Below are 14,372 nucleotides of genomic sequence, written 5' to 3'. Positions count from 1 at the left end.
CATGCAGTTGTCAGAGAACTCAGGTGCAGGCCCCGGTTTACCAGGAAATTCTCTGATTATTGATAGTGAAAATACGCTGAAATGCTGAAAACCAGTAAGACAATAACACACAAGCTAAGTCAAGGTAGGTTTCACATGTACCAAAGCCACAATTTCTGCTATGCAACACACAATGTTCTCTAACAAAGACAGCCTCTCTCCAGTGTCACTCGACCAATCACGCTGTTTCCCTCTCCACTCCTTCCTAGCCGGTTGACCCCAGAGCTACACCCTCAGGGCAGGCTCCTTGTCAGGCTGTAGCAGCTCCTGTGAAGATGATCCCATGTGTGACAGAAGAAGGGGAGGAGAGAAGTAAGCGAGAATGCCGGGTCTTTTGGGGGAAAGTCAGAACAAAGGAAACATGGGGATGCAGTGGAGAAGGGAGTGGAACCTTGAGGGGAAAAGTGGGGCAGAGAGCATGCATTGAGGAAATAGAAAGGGAGGGCACAGGGCCTCAGAGATCCTGTTACCAAATACTAGAAATGTGGAAAACCCTACGAGTTAATGAGTTGTGCTCAGACCAATAAACAAGATCTTCTCAATGGCAGAGAAAAGTAAGACCAGTCCAGAATTTAATAACTCTCTGATGGACCAGAAGTCATTGAGGGAAGAGGGCCCAACACCATGTCACCAGCCAGCTCTGCACAGATCTTGGTCTGCGAGTTAGAGCACCAGGAGAAAATGTTAAGTGCCTTTACGAATAAAGAGATACAGGATCCTGCCCCGGATCTCTTTGGTCCTCACCCCATAGATGATGGGGTTGAGCATGGAGGGCATCAAGTAGTAAACATTAGTAATGAGAGCATGGAAATGCTGAGGCATCTTCTGTTCAGATCGGGACATGAGGGAGAGGAAGAGACCTGGGATGTAAAACACTATAATGGAACAGAGGTGGGAGATGCAAGTCCCAAAAGTTTTGAGCCGGGCATCCTTTGTTGAGAGGCTGAAAATAGCCCTGAGGATCTGGGTATAGGACACAACAATGAAAATCACATCCAGACCCATCACACAGAATAGCAAAAAGAGGCCATAGTGACTACTGGTTCGGGTGTCACTGCAGGCCAGCTTCACCACTGGCATGTGTGCACAGTAAGGGTAGGGGATGATGTTTGTTCTACAGTATGACCATTGCCTTGCCAGGAAGACTGTTGGAAGTTCAATTATGCTGCCGCGCAGTAACACAGCCAGGCCAGTCTTGCCCACCATGAGGTTTGTCACAATGGTGGTATGTCGCAGGGGATGGCAGATGGCCACGTAGCGATCAAAGGCCATGGCCACGAAGATCCCAGACTCCATCACTGAGAAACAGTGAAAGAAATAGAGCTGGGCAAAGCAGGCATGAAAATTTATCTCCTTGGAATTGAACCAGAAGATGCTCAGCATTTTGGGCAGGGTGGATGTGGACATGACAAGGTCGGTGACAGCCAGCATGCAGAGGAAATAGTACATGGGCTCATGGAGGCTCAACTCTGTCTTCACAATGAATAGGATGGTGAAGTTCCCCAAAACAGCAATGGTGTACATGATGCAGAAAGGGATGGAGATCCAGACATGGGATTCCTCTAGGCCAGGAATGCCCTGCAGGATGAAGACGGAGGGGTTGGCGAAGTCAGTTGTGTTGGAATCTGACATGGAGTAGAGTAGAACGGGTCGTACTGTGAGATAGAACAATGTCTTCTGCATGTACCATATGTTCACCTGATGTCTGTGTTCAAGGTAGGATGATGCTCGCAGGGCAAATGCCTGGAAGGAGACACAATGTTCATATCAGACACAACATGCAATATTGGGAGCTATTGTCATGTGTGGATGGTTGGGGCTAAACCCCTAGGTTTTGCACTTCCTGGCAGGTCGTTGTGTGTGCCTCAGAGGCTCATGATGTCCCTGTCACTGTCGAGTAAGGCAAGTGTACCCAGCTACCAGAGTCCTTTTCTTCATCGGCCAGTTCGGGGTTTTCGGAGGTCAGTCCCTCCGATTAGTCTACAGGGTCTCTCCTGTTTTGTATTGGCAGCCCAGCAATCAGGAGGAGGGTTGGGGGGAACCCAGTCCCTCCCACGTCTTCCAGATTCCAGCGCAGGGACCTCTGGGGGGTGGGGCATAACCCCAAGTGAGCACCAGAGTTACACACCGACCAATCAGTCACATATCTCATTTTGAACCATCTTTAATCAGAGTTCACTTTTGGCTGATTGAGGGAAGCATGCAGGTAAATCAGATTTTGATTTCACTTACTTGTTTTAGTTGGAGAAACACTCAGGTACAAATATATAAACTAATACTATCACAGGAGCTCGCCTTAAAGAGCTAAAAACGGGCTAATTGGGAGATCTCTGAAAACTGTTGTCAATGGGCCTTTTTCAGGGCACAGGGCTGTTTCCAGTGGTGTTCTGCCCAGATCTTTTAGTGGTCTGATGCTATTCAATATTTTCATCAATGATCTGGAAGTAAATAGAAAATCATTGCAGATAAATGATTTGGTTACAAGGAGGAAGTCATATTAGGCACATGGATGCATCTGGTGAGCCAGGCCTATGCAAGCAAAATATGTTAATACAGTCACTTGCAAAGCTGCCTTCTCGTCACAGAGAATGCAGGCCCCACCCACAGACTACAGGACCAGAAGGATTTAATTGGAGTGGAGGGAGCAGTACAAAACAAAGTGGGGAAAAGGGGAAACAGCAAATATACAGATAGGAAGTTATGAAAATGGTAGAGGTTTACTAAAAACATCATGGAAATTTCCACGTCTGGCAGAGCTTTGGGTCACTAAGAGGAGGCTATTTAGGATATTCAGAAGAACAGAAGAAATCGGAGTACAATGTGGTCAAACAGGCTGCTGTGACGATTGGAGCCACCTGTGAGTTGGGACAAGGGAAGGCATTGGTACAAATGTCTGTTGACTCTGGGGTCCACATTTCAGAAAAAAATGTTCAGAATTGGACCATGTATGGAAAAGAGCCTCAAAAATTATTGTAGGCGCAAGAAAAAGCTGGATAGTAAGAGAATTAAGCAGCTTCCTCTATTCACCTTCCATAGTAATAACTGGCTTTGTGATCTAGGAAAAAAAAGGCAGAGCAGGGCCAAGTGGGTGGAAGCTGAAGCCAGACAAATAGCAGCTGGCAATAAGGGCCAAATATTTAGCACTGAGGGTGTGTCTAGACTACAGGGTTTTTTCGAAAAAAGTGACCTTTTTCGAAAAAAAAATCATCTCCGTCTAGACTGCTGCTGCGTTCTTTCTAAATTAAATGGAAAGAACATGGTAGTTTTTTCAATCGTGGTAAAACACATTTTATGAGGAAAAACACATTTTTTCAAAAGCGCTTTTTCGAAAAAAGGCGTTCCTGAATGCAAACAGGGCTTTTTCAAAAGAAAGCATAAGAACATAAGAATGTAAGAATGGTCGTACTGGGTCAGATCAAAGGTCCATCTAGCCCAGTAGCCTGTCTGCCGACATTGGCCAGTGCCAGGTGCCCCAGAGGGTGTGAACTGAAGACAATGATCAAGTGATTTGTCTCCTGCCATCCCTCTCCAGCCTCTGACAAACAGAGGCCAGGGACACCATTTCTATCCCCTGGCTAATAGCTTTTTATGGACCTAACCTCCATGAAATTATCTAGCTTCTCTTTAAACTCTGTTATAGTTCTAGACTTCACATCCTCCTCTGGCAAGGAGTTCCACAGGTTGACTATGTGCTCTGTGAAGAACTTTATTTTATTTGTTTTAAAACTAATTGCACGGATGCTCTCTTTTAAAAACACGGCTTAGTTTTTCGAAAGAAGTGGTTGCACTCTAGACACTCTGTTTCGAAAGAGGCTTGCAGTCTAAACGTAGCCAGAGGGTGATTAACCACAGGGGTAATTGCAATGGGAAGGATGGAATTTTCTGCAGATACAGCCTGGCCGCTTTGCTGGGAGAGGGGCTGCAGGGCTGTCTGCACTTGAAATGCTACAGCGGGGCTGCCTTATTCCATCAGTGTGTGTACTGCTCACCCAGATGGCAGGTGTTCTCCCATCACACATGTACATCCCCTCCCGGGGAGGTGACAGGTTTGTCAATGGAAGAATTCAGATATTGGCCTCATGCTGTGCACACGGGGGTTACCATGACAGATCAGCATCTCTACATGGCACTTTTCCTGCTGTATCCAAACGGGCTGATGCCAGGTTAGTTTCGCTAGCGGAGGTGTAGCAGGCTAGTGTCACAAGGGCCACATCTATACTTACATAAGAACGGCCATCCGAGGTCAGACCAGTGGTCGATGTAGCCCACAGTCCTGTCTTCCAGTAGTGCCCCAGAGGGAGTGAACAGAAAAGACAATCATCAAGTGATCCCTCCCCTGTCACCCATTCCCGACCCCAGACAAACAGAGGTTAGGAATGCCATTCCTGCCCATCCTAGCTAATAGCCATTCGTGGTGCTAACTTCCATGAATCTATCTAGTTACTGGCCAATCAACACTCTGGAAGTGGATCTTCTGGCGTTTGATTTAGAGGGCCTAGTATAGACCTGCGAATCGAATGCTGAGGGCAGCTCCTGCCTGCATCTGTTCTCTTTGCAATCACGAGGGGTAATGGAAGCTGATGGGAGCATTTGTTCCATTTGGACTCCCACTGTATGGACACCGTCACGCTCGGCGTAAGCTCAGCCAACTCCAGCTATGTGTTCTATGTAGCTGGAATTACCTCATGCTGAACTTCCAGCTCCAGCATAGCCCTGGCCTGAGTGAGAGTCCGGCTATACCACTGCAGTGCTGGGCCCAGTTTTGGACACTGCTGGGTAGGAAGGTGCAGAGAGACTGGAAAGGAGCCAGAGGTGAATGTAAAAGATGCTCCAAGGGGAGGAACTCGAGACGCATGATCCAGCTACAGGAACCGGGTCAGTTTAGTTGGGTAAAGAGGAGACAGAGGGCACATGACAGGGAGTTTCAAAGCCTTGGGCAGGTGGCAAAAGAAGGCTGGAGGGAAGCTGGTGTCTCTTGCTGCAGAGGGCAGGGCAAGAGGCAAGGGGTGCAAAGTGCAGCACGGCAGAGTCAGATTAAATCTCCGGGAAAACTTCCTCCCGGTGAGTAGAGAGAGATCATGGAACTGACGCTAAAAATTCTGAAAGGACGTGGAGAGCCAAGTGTCTGGGTGAAATTTAACAACCTCTGTTATAGACTTAAAGAATCCCAGGGCTGGCAGAGACCTCAGGAGTCATTGAGTCCAACCTCCTGCCCAAAGCAGGACCAACCCCAACTCCATCATCCCAGCCAGGGCTTGGTTAAGCTGGGGCTTAAAAACCTCTAGGGATGGAGATTCCACCCCCTCCCCAGAATGGACAATTAGGGTGTGTCTAAACTACATGGCTCCGTCGATGGAGCCATGTAGATTAGGCTGATCAGCAAAGGGAAATGAAGTCGCAATTTAAATAATCGCGGCCTCATTTAAATTTACATGGCTGCCACACTGAGCCGACAAACAGCTGATCAGCTGTTTGTTAGCTCAGTGCACTAGTCTGGATGCTCCCACGCTGACCTGAAAGCCCTTTATCGACCTCCCCGTTATGCCTCGTAGGATGAGGTTTACTGGGGAGGTCGATAAAGGGCTTTCATGTCGATAGGGGAGCATCCAGACTGCCCCGATCTGCCGACAAACAGCTGATCGGCAGAGCGGGGCAGCCATTTAAATTTAAATGAAGCAGCGATTATTTAAATCACGGCTTCATTTCCATTTGCCGAACAAACAAATCTACATGGCTCCGTTGACGGAGCCATGTAGTCTAGACGTACCCTTAGATCATTGAGTACCAACTCCTGTATCACAGGTGGCAGGTGACAGAACAAGAGGTCTCAAGTTGCAGTGGGAGAGGTTTAGGTTGGATGTTAGAAAAAGCGAAGTCACTCGGAGGGTGGTCAAGGACTAGAATGGATTATCTCACATTGGACCCCGTGGGTCTATCAATAAAGAAAGCAGATCAGGCACTTACATGAACTGTGTCTCGCAACACACAAGGAAGGAAAATTCAATTACACTGAAAGTCTGAATGTACAGTCGTTTTTTTAACTTTATACCTATTTAGCCTGTGAAACTCCATACCACTGTCCTTACGGGAGCTCAGAGCTTAGCTCCATAGGACTCCCTTGGATTCGCCATTGTAGCTGTTGCTGGTAACATCACATTGAATACAGGTTGACTGGCATTTTCAGTTAGAAGGCCTCATTTTCAGTTCATGATCAGTATGTCAACTCTTAAGCACTGGGACTGAAATTTCCCCCAAAAGATGGCTGCTGCCCACTGAATTGCATTTTCGAAAGTTTCAGGCATGAACATTTAGCCTCCCCCCTCCCCATGTGACAGGAGAAAAGGAGCGTGGCCCGTGTTGAAAAACTCTTAAAACTGCCACAACGAGGAGCCCCAGTACCTCCTGGCTTTCCAAGAGACACAAGTCAGGTAACAGCCACCCTGTTTCAGTGCCTTGAAATTCAAAAGGAGGAGGTGACGGTGTCTGGGCATTAACACACAGCTGGCTGCTCAGGTCTTTACTCGGTTCTTCTTCAGGGGGAGTTATACACTGGGGGGTGAGGTTCTGAGCAATTCATGGGCCGCAGCCTCAGACTTTTGCTTTTTATTGCACATCTACGAATAGCTTTCCTCCTGACGGATCACCTGGGCAACAGAAGTGCAGCTTCCACAGAGCTGGATGAATGAAAACGAATGGCAGTTTGCCCCATAGTAAGAGAGGAAACCCATCCTCAAGGGGGTTTAAGTCTGTTCATTGCCAGGGACCACAGACTTACTTGCTATCCCATCACACCCATGTGGTGCTACGTTTATTGAGCAGGTGAGCTCCTCAGCCATGGATGGTACCTGTGAATCCAGGGATGGGAGCCTCCTCCGTGCGAATCTGTCTCAGATAGCCGCGTGCCGCACCTCTCCCGCCACACGGTCTACGGAAACTTTCAATGCTAAGAGCTGACACAGCGATTGGCACTGTTTATAAGGCAGCTCTGTGCCATCCCAGTGGGCTTCACTCAGCATCTAGGGGAGAAGCGGCATCTGGATGTAAACAGGCTGGACACTGGGAACACACAGGCCAATATCTATTCTCATTTCTGTGCCTGAGCCCAATTAGTCTGAGCACTAAACACTAATTAAGGGACCTCCCCAGTGAGAGATGAGAAGATTTGATCTCTGCTGAATCAGAGAGTAATTAGATGCTCTGTTTAATTCTTTATATGATAAAGTTATGGGTGATGAAGAAGAGAATATTGGGATACCACAAGATCCACCCAGGTTCTGCTCACCTGCAAATGCCCAGGATGGATGGGTAGAGAGTAGACTGACAGATCTGGGGACAGACGACTAAAGGGACCTTAAGACTTTCTACAGTCACTCGTGTCTATCACTCAGAGATCAGAGATCAGCAATTGTCACCAGTAACAATCATCGTACAGTACAGCCACTTTCATGGAAGTATCTTCAAAACATCTTGCAAAGGAAAGTCACTATGAATATGTCCTCATTATACAAGTGGGGAAACTGAGGCAGGGTGTGACTGACTTGGTTAAGGTCACCCAGAGAATAAAATAGCAACCCCAGGAGCCCTGACTCTTCTCGGTTAAACAAGAGAGAATTTGATTCCTGCTCTGGCAGGATCTGCTCATAGTGCAGGTCTGAAAGAATTCCTCAGAACTGGAATGTGGTTACCCCTGAGCCCTCCGGCATATGCTGACAACCTGGTCTGGGAATGGCTTCCTTCCGTCTGTTGGACAGATTATTAGTATTTTCATAAACAACCATTTTCTCAGCCTGAGCTGTGTCCTATCTGAAAGAGGCAGAGGGCGTATTGAAACGCACGTTAATATCAACATTCTGAAAAGGCAAGAACCAGGCTGGGGTTTCCTCCATCCCCCCGTCTCTCTGACCCCGAGAGATCGGTTGAGTGATGGATTCCTCTCCGGGAGGCCAATAGCCCAGCTCCCTCTCAAAGCCTGAGCCACAAGCTGGGTGCCTGGATGCACAGATGGCAGGGAACCAGCCATTTCATCAGGGCGTCCACTGCCAAGTGACTAGTGAGCTCCAGCTGTTGCTGTGCTCCTACTATTCCCCCCAGTTGTCTTCTCTGCCAAATCCCCTAGGGCGTATACCTCTGTGATCCATGGTGGGATGGCAGTAAGCTGTCCGGACACTTCTCTCTGGGTACGTCTACAGAGCAATCTTATTTCAGAATAAAAAGAGCACGTCTACATGGCAAGCTTTATTTCAGAATACTGTTAAAATAGTGGCGAGCTGGAGGACTTCTTACACCGACCCCTGTAGCCCTACTTAATTGACCTAGCTGAAGTTGCGTATTTTAATTTGGCTCTCACCTTGCTGTGTAGACATGTCCTCACTGGCCCAACAACGCTCTTTTCCTGAGGCGGGTTTGCCACCTGCTGCAGTGTCAAAGAAACCATCTTCCCCCTCCTTAGTGGTTCTTTGATTCTATCACCCTTCTATGGCTTCTGCCTTGGGACAGATCCCCTGTGCTCTCTAGCCTTGGATTTGCCCCTTGCTTAGCTGCAATGTGACCTGTGGGGTTATTTTTCCTCACAGAAAATAGATTCTCTTCACTTGGAAAGTGCCTGGTGATTGGGCAACTAAGTGATTGTATAACAAAATGGCAGATTAATTGTAATGTTTATAAAAGCAAAGTAATGCACGTTGGAAAAAAATAAGTCCAACTACACATACAAAATGATGGGGACTAGTTTAGCTATAACAACTCAAGACACAGACCTTGGACTCACAGTGGAGAGTTCTCTGAAAACATCCACTCAGTGTTCAGGGGCACTCAAAAAAGCAAACAGAACGTTAGGAATCATTAATAAAGCGATAGAGTGTGTACAAGACCCTATACTGCAAGGGTCAGTACGTTGCCCGCATTCTTCGCCAAGTATTGTGTATTAGAGTGTAGGGTAAATTGAGGCAGTCCATGGTATCTTGCTGAGAACTGACAAACTCAAACCTGAAAGTATTAGGCCAGCTTGGGAAGTAAAACAGTTCAACAGTTACTGTGACCCTGGTTCCCCTGGCAACCACATTCCAAAAGGGCCTCACTTTGATAAGGCCGGTACCAAATAACCAAATAACCGCGCAGGATTGTTTTTTATGGTCTGCTTTGTTTTTAGAAAATAAACTTGGATCCCAAAGATCGCACCAAGGCAATACCACCCCCTCAGGAGACACATTATATTTCCGGCCGACAAAATGACCATCAACATGTCTTTGTTTATGTTGGCTTATTTAGCTTGTTAGGAATAATTACTTGTATTAGTGATAACATGTTTAATTGGCAATGGGCGGAGATACTGTGTAACTGTTGTAGACCATTGGCTTATGTGCATATCTCACGTCCCCTGCTAGACCTATCAAATCACTTCTCCTACGTCCATTTGCTACCTATATAATCTAATGTATGTTTTGGTTAAATTAGTGCTCACCGGGTTAACCCCTGGGTGGTACTCCACCAGCTGTGTGAACCAATAAATCCTCTGCTTGTTTTCACCTGCACCCAGTGTGTCCAAGAAAGTCTTCCCTACATAGAGCTTGTTCCTCCTGCCTCTGTATAAGCGGAGGCCACTCCAGCTCACTACATGTCTGGGAGTCACCTACAAGAAGGGAATTAGGTGGGGAACCCTCAGTTTCGGCTGCGGGGAGAAGTCTGGGCAAAGCAGTGGCAAGTTAACATCTCTATCCCGCAATCCAGGCAAACATCTGGGAATATAAGTCCCTTGTCAGGACTGAGCAGCAATCAGTTATGAGCCTAAGAACTCCAGTCAAGGTGGGCGGCAAATGGTGTATGGGTCAGGCCTGTACGCAGGGCTGAGCAGCAAACAAACTTTTAATAGCCTCACGTTTGGGGCGGAGAGAACTGTCTTGTGAGCTGGTGGGGTGAATATCCATGTGTCTGTCTGCTGTGACCTTTGTTTGACTGGGGCTGGTTGCAGAGACTGTTTGCCCATGTATTTGCTTGAAGTGTGGCTCTTTGAACATGTGTCTGTTTGAAAAGTCTGAACTGGGATGCTTTGTTCCGGGTGGCCTCTGAGTGCATGATTAAAGGGAAAGCTCGGAGCCAGGCTCACTACTCAGCAGCCTTATTAAAAACCAGCCAGTTGTGAACTGCGTGACAAGTGAACAGAGGGCTGTGTGTGAGCAGGGCTGGATTAAGGGGTGGGCAAGCCAGGCAGCTGCCCAGGGCGCCAAATGATGGGGGCACCTGATGGCAGCTGGAAGGGGTGCATGTCGCCCCCTATAGCTGCCGTCAGGCGCCGCGCACCCAGCTCCTGGCGGGCTGCAATGGCTGTCCAGGACAAGGGCTGCATTATTCCCCGCAGTGCCCTTCCCCCCTTGGCCGTGGGGCCCTGCAAGGCCAGGCGTGGCCTGCCCAGGCAGTCCTGGGCAGTGCGCCAGCGGTGGTGGCCGGGCAGCGCATGCACGGTGCGACTGCCCGCACGCCCCAGGGACGGGCTCACACATGTGCCATGCGCCCAAAGGTGTCCCGTTTGCCCCGGGGCAGGCTCGTGCATGCGCCATGTGCCCGGGGGTGGGCACACACATGCGCCGTGCGCCCTGGGTGGCGCTGCCCACCCGGGGTGCCAAAATGGCTCGGGCCGGCCCTGTCTGTGAGGTTTGCCTGGGGGAGGGTTCCACAGAGGTGTCTTTCATATTTCTGTGAGCAGTAAATACAGCATCTGAAGAGGATCATCAAAAGAAGAGGATATGGATAGTGAACAATCACCTGTTGTGAACTGCACAGGATGTGCCATGTGTTTTTCTTTTTCCCAGGGGATAGAAATGACTTCATCTGAAGAAAGTGCAATCTGGTCTCCATATTGGCAGAGACGTTTAAAGGACTAAAGGCCCTCCTGTCTATACTGTGTTGCATCAGAGAAAAAGAAGACTTTATTGATAGAGGTCAGTGTTTGCAGGCAGAGCATACTGAAATAGCAGAGAGGGCCATGCAGAATAGGGATGATATTATGACCTCCATGTGACCTTCAGAAGAAGAAAGAGGAGAACTCAGGTACCCCTCAGTGCAGATAAAGGTAAGAAGTCATATTAGGTCACTCTGCACAGACAGTCTGGTGGGGTATAGTTTGAAGAGTTATCTGAAGAAATGGATCAGGAGAACCAGTGGACCAGGAGACATGGGCTACGTCTAGACCGGCATGATTTTCCGCAAATGCTTTTAATGGAAAAGCTTTCAGTTAAAAGTATTTGCGGAAAAGAGCATCTAAATTGGCACGGACGCTTTTCCGCAAAAGCACTTTTTGCGGAAAAGCGTCCATGCCAATCTAGACGCGCTTTTGAGCAAAAAAAAGCCCCGATCGCCATTTTCGCGATCGGGGCTTTTTTGCTCAAAACAAATCTGAGCTGTCTACACTGGCTCTCTTGCACAAAAGCTTTTGCGCAAAAGGACTTTTGCCTGAACGGGAGCAGCATAGTATTTCTGCAAGAAGCACTGATTTCTTACATGAGATCTCCAGTGTTCTTGCGGAAATTCAAGCGGCCAGTGTAGACAGCTACCCATGACTACTTCTCCATTTGATACCTCTGAAAATGGCCTTTAGGAGGTCACTGAATACTACCTGGCACAGGGGAGAAGGATGAAGGAGTATGAGGCTCAAGTCATGTTCTCATCCATCTTCCATGATGAAGGCAATGGCCTAGAGAGAGGCCATCCAATCATGGAGGTAAATGCCTGGTGGTGCAGGTAGTGTTGGAGAGAGGGCTTTGGATTCTTTGACTGTGGAATGTTGTTCCAGGAACAAGGATTGCTAGAAAGAGAGGAAGATCACGAGAGGTGGGCTTTCTAACCTAGCAAGGAGGGCCTTAAGTTACGTTCTCAGGGGACAGAGAGAGAGACCCACCCCTTCCCAGCCCAGATGTGTTGCTGCCAGAGTGGGCTATTTAATTGGGTGCCTGAGGTGCTATTTTTTAAATTCACGTTTAATCCAGAAGTGAAACGTGTGTCACATTTTATTGGTTCTCTACTACCCTCCATACATAGTTCCTACTGGCATTTTCTTTTCAGCTGTGTGTGCCTGGCTTTCAAGAGACACAATTCAGACACCCTCTCTATATTAGATTTATTAGCCACCATTGTCAGGAGGAAAGTACAGACTGTAGCAGGATCTAATGCACCTTCAGAAATGTAACGTACATCTGTCCAGCAAGTAGCCGAGTTGTCCACCTGGATAAATGGATTTGTGGCTCAAAATGGGATAGCTGAATAATAATAATCGTCATCATCACCCAACCAGTGATGGAGAGGTGGGTGAAAAGTTCAATGCAAACATGAGAGCACAGCAAGCGAAGGTCCATCAGCAAAGGAATTTTTGACTCCAGTTGACCAGGCACAGTACGATTATCAGTAATGAGACTGAAAGGCTGCAAACCAGTCAGACAATCCCACTCAAGCTAGCACACTGCAGCCTTCACACGGGCTAGTGAACAAGATGCACCAAAGCCACAACCTCTGTTATACCACACAAAGTTCTTGCTAGCAAAGCCAGCCCCACTCCAGTGCCATTAGGGGACAAACTCCCGGGACAACTCTGGGGGAGAGGGAGCCCAGCTGGTGAGGAGACCGGTGAGGCAGTTCCAGCGAGGGACGGAAGAAGGTGAGGAGAGGAGTAAGAGAGGGTGCTGGAGCTTTTGAGGGAATATCAGAACAGAGGCAGAGACCAGGGGAAGCAGTGGAGAAGGGAGTGGGACCATGAGGCAGGAGGTGGGGAAGGAGGCTTGTCTTGGACGGAGTAGGAGGGAGGGCACAGGGCTTCAAGAGTCCAGTTACAAGAAATAAGAAAAATGGAAAACGCTCTGAGTTAATGAGCTGTCCTCATACTAATTGACCAGTTCTTCTTGCTGACAGAGGAAAGTAAGACCACAACAGGATGTAATGACTCTCCAATGGCCCAATAAGTGATTCAGGGAAGAGGGTCCAGCACCATGTCACCAGCCAGCTTTGTACAGACTTTACAGAAAACAGCAGGTGCCTTTATGAATGAAGAGATGCAGCAGCCTGTCCCGGATCTGTTTGGTCCTCATCCCATAGATGATGGGGTTTAGCATGGGGGGCATCAAGTAGTACACGTTGTTAATGAGAGCATGGAAATGCTGAGGCATCTTCTGATCAGATCGGGACATGAGGGAGAGGAAGAGCCCTGGGATGTAAAACACTATAATGGAACAGAGGTGGGAGATGCAGGTCCCAAAGGTTTTGAGCCGGGCGTCTGTTGTGGGGAGGCGGAAGATGGCCCTGAGGATCTGGGTGTAGGATGCAACAATAAAAATCACATCCAGACCCAACACACAGAACAGCACAAAGAGGCCGTAGTGACTACTAATGCGGGTGTCACCACAGGCCAGCCCCACCACTGGCATGTGTGCACAATAAGGATAGGGGATAATGTTGGTTCTGCAGTATGACCACTGCCTCACCAAGAGGAGCATGGGCAGTATAATCATGCTGCCGCGCAGGAAGACAGCCAGACCGATCTTGCCCACCATGTGGTTTGTCACAATGGTAGAGTGTCTCAGGGGATAGCAGATGGCCACGTAGCGATCCAACGCCATGGCCACGAAGATCCCAGACTCCATTATTATGAAACAGTGAAAAAAAAAGAGCTGGGTGAGGCAGGCACTGAAATCGATCTCCCTGGAATTGAACCAGAAGATGCTCAGCATTTTGGGCAGGATGGAGGTGGACAGGACCAGGTCACTTACAGCCAAAATGCAGATAAAATAATACATGGGCTCATGGAGTCTTGGCTCCATCTTCACTGTGAACAGGATGGTGAAGTTCCCTGTGACAGCTATGATGTACATGACGCAGAAAGGGATGGCGATCCAGACATGGGCCATCTCCAGGCCAGGAATGCCCTGCAGGATGAAGACGGAGGGGTTGGTGAAATGGGTTGTGTTGGAATCTGACATAGAGTAGAGTAGAATGGGTTCAACTGTGAGGTAGAACAATGTCTCCTGTATGGACCAGTCATTCCCCTGACTTCCTTTTCTGTGCTCTGAGTCTAGGATGATGTTGGTGGGACAAGTGCCTGGAAGGAGAGACAATGTTTATATCAGACAACACATGCACTATTGGTAGCTATTGTCATGGCTGAAACAGACTGGTCTCATCACACCCGGAAAAGTGACATTTTTATTATTACAGTCAATGATTGATGTAAAATTGACCATTCTAACGTGGACTCCGTATTTTATGGCGCTCCATGCATCTACAATGTATCATGCTCTGGGGAGCTTTAATAGGCACAACAAGGAGTCCTCTGGCACCTTAGAGACTAACAAAAA

General features: G+C 48.1%; 2 protein-coding genes across 2 annotated transcripts; both read right to left on the bottom strand.

The window, feature by feature from the left end:
- Nucleotides 1-723: 723 nt before the first annotated feature.
- On the bottom strand, nt 724-1,671 carry LOC149526099 (olfactory receptor 52K2-like). Its single transcript, XM_089777263.1, has one exon. It carries the CDS (start codon nt 1,669-1,671, stop codon nt 724-726), a length of 948 nt encoding a protein of 315 aa, XP_089633389.1.
- An 11,366-nt stretch (nt 1,672-13,037) lies between these two features.
- On the bottom strand, nt 13,038-14,032 carry LOC142827511 (olfactory receptor 52M1-like). The gene has a single exon (XM_075923106.2). It carries the CDS (start codon nt 13,995-13,997, stop codon nt 13,038-13,040), a length of 960 nt encoding a protein of 319 aa, XP_075779221.2. The 5' UTR covers nt 13,998-14,032.
- Between the last annotated feature and the right edge of the window lie 340 nt (nt 14,033-14,372).

The sequence above is a fragment of the Pelodiscus sinensis genome, chromosome 1 (genome assembly GCF_052426305.1).
Source record: "Pelodiscus sinensis isolate ZL-2025 chromosome 1, ASM5242630v1, whole genome shotgun sequence".
NCBI classification, from domain to species: Eukaryota; Metazoa; Chordata; order Testudines; family Trionychidae; genus Pelodiscus; species Pelodiscus sinensis.
Note: the sequence above shows the minus strand (reverse complement) of the source record. Positions and strands in the feature narration are given on the sequence as shown.

Bases quoted from the DNA above. Each gene is read 5' to 3' on its own strand.
- LOC142827511 (XM_075923106.2), bottom strand. From the start codon at position 13,997: ATGTCAGATTCCAACACAACCCATTTCACCAACCCCTCCGTCTTCATC.
- LOC149526099 (XM_089777263.1), bottom strand. From the start codon at position 1,671: ATGTCAGATTCCAACACAACTGACTTCGCCAACCCCTCCGTCTTCATC.